Source organism: Triticum aestivum, chromosome 4B (genome assembly GCF_018294505.1).
Source record: "Triticum aestivum cultivar Chinese Spring chromosome 4B, IWGSC CS RefSeq v2.1, whole genome shotgun sequence".
NCBI classification, from domain to species: Eukaryota; Viridiplantae; Streptophyta; class Magnoliopsida; order Poales; family Poaceae; genus Triticum; species Triticum aestivum.
The window spans coordinates 205,044,767-205,051,618 of NC_057804.1; the positions used below are offsets into that span (position 1 = coordinate 205,044,767).

Sequence of the window (6,852 nt, forward strand, 5' to 3'; positions counted from 1 at the left end):
AGGCTGATGAGGTCGCAAACATGTTCAAGCAGGCTGGCCCCCCAAGGAGTTAAAATTTTCCTTGCCCATGGCCTAGGTACCTACAGATCAGACCAGATCCGCACCTGTGTGCCTTCCCTTATTCACCAAATGTACCCCTCTTTGAACAGATCCAGTCCATGAAGAAGACTTCGCCATGAGTATGAAATACCATCCTTTGCCACGGCATCAAGAACATGAGTGTTGGGGAAATATCGGGCCTTCAGAATTTGTGCACGAAGAGACACCGGGTTTTGGATCAACCATCAAATCTACCGTGAGAGCATAGCTAGGTTGAAGCTATGCATATCACTCAACCCAAGGCCCCCATGTGCTTTTGACCGCGGTAATTTATCCCAACTGATCCAGTGAAGTGTGTTTTCCTTCTCTTGCTGGCTCCACCAATACTTTCCCATAAGCGAGCTTAGCTCTTGGCAAAAAGACTTAGTCAGATAGAAACACGACATAGCAAAGGTTGGGATAGCCTGCACAACTACTTTCACCAGGGTCTCCTTCCCTACTTTCGCTACGAGCCGCTCCTACCATCCATAGACCTTTCCTGCCATTGAGCCTTTAACATAAGTGAAGGCTTTCTTCTTTGATTTACCCACATGCACCGGGAGCCCAAGGTACTTTTCATTCCAATTCTCGCTCTGAATGTGTATGGTCTGTTTCACCAACTCTCGCATCTCCGCTGGTGTATTCGGACTGGACATTACGGCCGATTTTTCTGTATTGATGCATTGTCCCGAGCATTGTTCATACAAGTCAAGGACGCCTCGCAGCACTGTCGCTTCCTCACTGCTCGCTTTCAGTAACAGCATGGAGTCATCAGCAAACTGAAGATCACTACAAGAAATATGTCAACTTGTGACCTTGACTATTGGTCACTGAATGGTCATTGTTTTTCATTTGTGACCTTTTTGTGACCAAAAACAGACGGTCAAAAGCTGGCGGTCGTAAACTGAAATTAACGACCTTCTTCGGGATAAGGTCGTAGATGTTTACGACCAAAACAAAAGGTCGAACCCATGACCTTTTTTTGTCATTGGCTGTCTGCCCATGCCACGTCGGATCCGACGCGGCAATCCGACGTGGCAAAATTGCGACCAGTTGAAAGTCATTGATAAGATTCAGCCCGGTCCAATTCGGTGTCTATATGGGCGAGCCCAACAATTCAGCCCATTTACTGTTTTTTCTATGAATTTTTGGTCAGCTTCATGGGCCAAGCCCAACATTGCAGCCTTTTTATTTTTGGGTCGTGGCCTTATTTCTTAATACTCAGTTTTCCTTTTTTCTTAAAGGGGTCCACTAGTCAGATGGGTCCCAGTGCATGTAATAGTTTAACTCATGTTAACTAGCAGTAACCTTCCCAAGACAGCCTCAAACGAACAGCAGCAAGTGTATGTATTAGTTTAACTCATGTTAACTAGCAGTAAACTTCACAGGAGATAATCCATTCCAATGACAACCTCAAACGAACCATCAAGTCAACTCATCATACATCACATTTACAGCTAACAGCAGCAATACATCTTACATCACAGAGAATGATTCACAGAAACCGACAAACTAAACTAGAGGCACATCATAAGCTCACAAGCATGGTTGCGGCAGCAATTTGTTTCACCAGTAAAGACAGCAACTTTCTTCCTCGACCAGACAGCAGCTCAGCTCACATCCTCTACCTCCTAACAGGAGGATCACCACCACGTCCACCAACAGCCTACATGAATGTTTTGGCAAGTCCAAGTGTTAGTGACTATACATACGGTTGTATCTGTATATTAACAAATAACAACAGCAGAGCAGGTGTACATCAAAGACATGGACTGGAGGACAATCTGACTGTTAGTACTATCTACTTCCAGTTCAAATTAAGCAGATTTCTATGATAGGTCGATCTAAATGTAGCACATTCATACATATACTTAAGTTGTTAAACAGAACAATAAATCATGGACTCGAGCACATTCATACATATACTTAAGTTGTTAAACAGAATCGTAGAATGCCATCACGTAATCCAGAAAAATTGAACACATATATGCATGCTTGTCAAAGTTTAATTCCAGAGAATTAAAGTGCTTCCGATAGTAACCAAATTGTTTTAATACTCAGCCATCCAGTACCACACAGGAAGCAAATCCTAAACTAAAATGCAATTCTGAATAGAGAGACACACTACAAGAACTTACCAACGGGGTTGAATAATGGATGACATACGGTACAAGAAAAAGAGCAGGAGAATGGATTCTGATAGAATGTTGCATCTTCCAAATGAAGACAATTTGCTTTTGGAGCTAGCTAGCACTTGGAAGAATCTAGAATCAGAGGAGATTAAGAATCCGTAATGCAAAAACCATAACCATTGAAGATTGAAAGAATCTGTGAAGTGAGTTCGCTCTATTTCTAGATATTTTGACAGTTTCGAGTCAACACACATATTAAAGTAAACGACCATATCATTTATATATGTTGTCCCAAACACTACCCTTGAGTAACATCTCAATTAAGCACAAGTAACAAAGTAGAGGAGATGGATCAATCATAGCAAGGGTTTAGGACAATGCCCTCAAACTTGTATGTGTCAAGTATTTAGAAACAAAACAGTGTCACATTTATGGAAATAGAGGGACTAAAAAGATATATGAGCATAAGTCTTCAATAAGTAGGCTCAAAGGCAAATGACATCACAGAGAAGATAAAAGCACAAGATGACTGTAGTGACTAGGCTACAAGTTAATACAAGCCTGATGTACTACTCAGGCTAAGAAGAAGCAGGTACAGTACTAGTTTTAGCACACTAGTACATGTGTTAAAATGGAAGCATCGCTGTTGGGTTATATTAATAAATAATCCAAGTGTTGCAAGAGCCAGCAAAACTAAAAAAATCTCGGAAGCATGCTTGGAACCCACACGTTACATATCTATGCATATATCCCCATACAATTACAGAACCAATACAGCAACTAAGCCTATAAATTTTTTGCTCCCGGCCAGCATCATGAATTTTCTCATCTAGTACTAACTACCAAGCTGGTCACTGCCTTTGCCATACTACAGTAAGACATCCTTATATACTACTCCATACAATACTGGAGTAGAAAATAAAGAAGCAGTTTTCAGCTGACAGTACGCCACGACGCAGCCAAATAAACAGCGGCAACATACCAAAATTCGCAACTAGAGGAAGAGAAAGGGGCACAAGGGAGGGAGGGAGGGCGGACGGCGATGGGGGGATTACCAAGCCCTGGATCTCCTCCTGGAAGATTTAGAAGGGGTCCTGCGCGGAGCTCATGGCGAACGCCGGAGGTTGGTGAGGTCGGCGAGGGGCAACTGCTGCCTCCGAGGACGCAGTCGCAGCAGCAGCATCTCATCGCCTCCTCCAGCTCCGGCTCCGGCGATTGTCGCGGTCCGGTCAGCTCGATGAAGCGTCGCGCATCAAAGCACACATGTGCGCGCCGACGAGCAAGCTAGGTGTAGTGCTTCGTCGACACCACATCCAGTAGTGGTTCAGCGAGATGTCATGGACCTACAAAAACAATTAAAGAGAGCAAATAATAAGGAAACATCGCCAATAAATTGCAGCTTTTGAAAGCAACTATAGTTACTCAGAAAACATGGTTGCTACAACTTTAAGCCAAGCAGTACACATTCATGTCAAATATACATGTGTAAGATACTAGAAGCATTTCATTGCATATCTATGTGTACTGCTATAATTTTACACTAAGCAGTGGACTAGTACATCACACAATCTGGGTATGCTACTATACTTGGCACTTTCTATTTATTATACTACTAATGAGGTTACGAAATTGTTTAAATCAGTCACTTGTTATTCCTAAATTACTATTAGAACAATAAGTTGCTTGATAGTTTTATCGAAAGCTTCACAATGCCATTTGATGTAACTTGTTTCAGTTAACAAGAATTCAAATATGAAATATAACTTCAATGTCCGTTGATTTTCTCACTGAATTGTGAAACACATCAATCATTTAGGTAATTGCAGAGAATCAATGAATCAAGAAATACTTTACTCAACTGTACTACAAGTGCCATGTGCTACTACAGTTTAGTTGAGTTTTAAGACTAGAACATGTTATTGTAACCTTTGCAACTGAAGAAGACACAGAATAACTAGGTGGATCAGCATGAATGAACAAGCTAAAGGGTCAGTGTCTAATGTCAAAATCTACAGCTCAAGAGGATCCTGTGTGGATCAAGCCAAAGTGTTAAGGCTACCTTTTACATCAGTGTCATGTGCTATATTCAAACAGTGCTGCAGCTTAGTTGAGTTGCAAGTAGGACTACAGTGAAGATGCTATTCTAACTTCTGTGACTGAAGAAAAAGACACTGTATGTACATCATCTGTGTTAAACATTAGTACACAGCGCTGACGCTACTATACAACCACGATTAAATCACTGAACACCGAGACCTGAATGGCGCTAGAGTGGACCAAGTAGCCAAACTGGGACAGATTGGATGATTTTACCCTCAGGTAATCTAAGCACCTGGAACCGACGTCCTCCCTCTCTGCACGCTATCCTCTCTTCACTGTCTCAACCGAACCATCGTCTTCCTTGACACCCACAGCACCTCGGCTTACCATGGTGATGGCCTGCACAAACCCCCTGCATGGATCAGATCAGATCTAATCAAGAAGAAGCAGAGGAGGGGAGGGGAGGAGGGACGAGCAATCAGTGCATCAACAAAATATGAAACAGCAAGCACAACACGACAACTAGAGTATATGTATTGCTGGCTCTTATTAGTCCACAACCGAGTGGATTTTCAACCATACTGTAACTATCACTCCATCCATTATTTAAACTACCAAAACATCTTTATATTGAGAAACATAGGTACTAGTTGCATATATATACTAGTAGCAATACTATGTGTGGCAGTTTTAACAAGTCAAATAATTTTACTGCAGACAAGTTGCATATATAGACTAGTAGTAGTATTGTAATCTAACAGTGGCTAAAGCATACAAGAAACATATTGCAGTGTACTCTAGCCCAAACAGATTCCCACCCATGCCTTGTTTCAGATTAGACACTTTCTTACAATTGAATTCCAGATACAATTGGTTTAATATCCATGTGTACTAATTAAGAAGGAGGCGACAAGTAGCAATTGCATGTGACGGCAGGCAGACCGGAAATGGTTAGGAAGAAGAGGAGCAGTGGAGCACTGACTGATCCATTGGAGGCCCTGGTCTTGTCCTTCTTGAAGAAGGCCCCAAATCCTGACGGTTAAAATCCATCCAAGCCGTGCAGAGCAGAAAATCTGAGAGAGGGACCTCATGGCGCACAAACATATTAGGATCCCCATCCTCCAATTCTTCCACTATGCTAACCTGTCATAGATAATAAGGCCACTGGTCACACCTTCATGCAGTCCAACCGAAAACAGAAGCTATATGGAGCTAGCAATGTCCAGCAAAGAGAGGCACCGAGTAATATATGGAGACTAATGTGAACTAAATATATTCTGTACGAATGCATTTATCAACCTTGCACAGTTACTCAATACAACCAGCATTAAGCCCAAACCATGGCATCATTTTTATAGGATGCAATAAGAAAATGTTAGTCAACACTTGCCTGGAGAGAATTGAATTCATCCTTGTTATGAGCGCAAACAATCACTATATCAGTAGATTTGATAGTCATGTCCTTAATCTCCTCATCGTCGTCCTCGCCATCATCCTAATAAAGCAGAAAACGGGGCTCATTATCCTCAGATGCAATAGCGAATACCCTGAACAAACAGCATAGTTCTATCATAGCAAGAGAAAGCATGCTCACTTCATCATCGTTCTTGATGATATAGGGGTCCTCTTCATTGCTTTCGTAGTACAAGTCCCCCAGCCTGGTGCTGAAAAGCTCGAGCCCTGACCACAACACACAAGTTACAGCTCAACTATCAGTCGGGCACACAGGACCTGCAGGGGAGAGCCATGGGAGCACGAGCGCCTACCATCCTCCTCGTCGTCATAGGCGTCCATGTTGAGCTCCACGAGCCCGTCGAAAACATCACCGACGGTGCCCGAGCCCAAGCTGCTCTTGGTCCCGAGCGCCTTGGCGGCGGCCTTAGCCTGGACGACCTCATCGACCTCCTCGTCCTCGGTGCCGTCGACCTCCATCACGGGGTCATCATCCTCGTCCCCGTCCGTGTCGTTGGTGTCGCTCCCGGCCCTGTAAGCAAACACTCTAGAACGCAGCAGCACGATGAGGAGGAGGGGAAGAGGGAGGCGGAGCAGGGAGCCAGGGCGAGGGAGGAGGAGGGAGGTGGCGGCGGCGATCTGGAAGGGGAGGGGAGCAGCGAGATAGGGCAAGGAGGGAGGTGGTACGGTGATATGGAAGGGGAGGGGAGCAAGGAGCCGGGGCGAGGAGGGAGGGAGGAGGATTGGATCTGGCATCGGGAGAGGGGTTCCGGTTGATGGATGGATCGATGGATGTGGGATCTTGCCAGAGGGGAAGGAGGGAGGAGCAGAGCACGGCGATCTGGATCTGCGAGGGGAGGGGCGGGTGGCGGCGAGGGGAGGGGGCGTGGGAGGGATCTGCGAGCGCTAGGGTTCGCTAGGGTGTGCGGGGGACGAGGAGTGGTATGCCCGCGGTGGTTTTTTCGAGGGGTAGCTCGCGGTGGGTGGGTGTGGGTGGGTGAGAGGGTGAGGGGGTGTGGGCCGTTGGATCTCGAGTATCCAACGGTATCTAATGATTGATCCACATGACATGCCCATAGACCAATCAGAACGAAGTACAGGCTTTGATGACGTTATGACCATCTAAATTGGTCGTAATCGATTAACAATA

The 6,852-nt window shown here is 44.7% G+C and overlaps 1 protein-coding gene across 10 annotated transcripts; it reads right to left on the reverse strand.

The window, feature by feature from the left end:
- Nucleotides 1–1,408: 1,408 nt before the first annotated feature.
- LOC123091808 (uncharacterized) lies at nt 1,409–6,596 on the reverse strand. 10 transcript variants are annotated; one of them, XR_006443520.1, is made up of 7 exons: nt 6,017–6,596; nt 5,845–5,930; nt 5,641–5,745; nt 5,233–5,393; nt 4,543–4,662; nt 3,266–3,553; nt 1,409–1,744 (listed from the first exon to the last, which is right to left on the reverse strand). XR_006443520.1 is itself a non-coding variant. In XM_044513416.1 (6 exons), the coding sequence occupies exons 1-5, from the start codon at nt 6,456–6,458 to the stop codon at nt 4,572–4,574; spliced, it is 885 nt and encodes a 294-aa protein (XP_044369351.1). In that variant the 5' UTR covers nt 6,459–6,596; the 3' UTR covers nt 1,409–3,553; nt 4,543–4,571. The 10 variants fall into 10 exon arrangements, 2 of the variants coding, with proteins under 2 accessions (XP_044369351.1, XP_044369352.1); XR_006443521.1 differs by having other exon boundaries at nt 2,217–3,553; XR_006443522.1 differs by having other exon boundaries at nt 4,543–4,649; nt 5,193–5,393.
- Between the last annotated feature and the right edge of the window lie 256 nt (nt 6,597–6,852).

Bases quoted from the DNA above. Each gene is read 5' to 3' on its own strand.
- LOC123091808 (XM_044513416.1), bottom strand. From the start codon at position 6,458: ATGCCAGATCCAATCCTCCTCCCTCCCTCCTCGCCCCGGCTCCTTGCT. The intron at 5,931-6,016 runs GTAGGCGCTCGT...TGTTGTGGTCAG, and splicing joins CTATGACGACGAGGAGGATG to GGCTCGAGCTTTTCAGCACC. The intron at 5,746-5,844 runs GTGAGCATGCTT...CTGCTTTATTAG, and splicing joins TCATCAAGAACGATGATGAA to GATGATGGCGAGGACGACGA.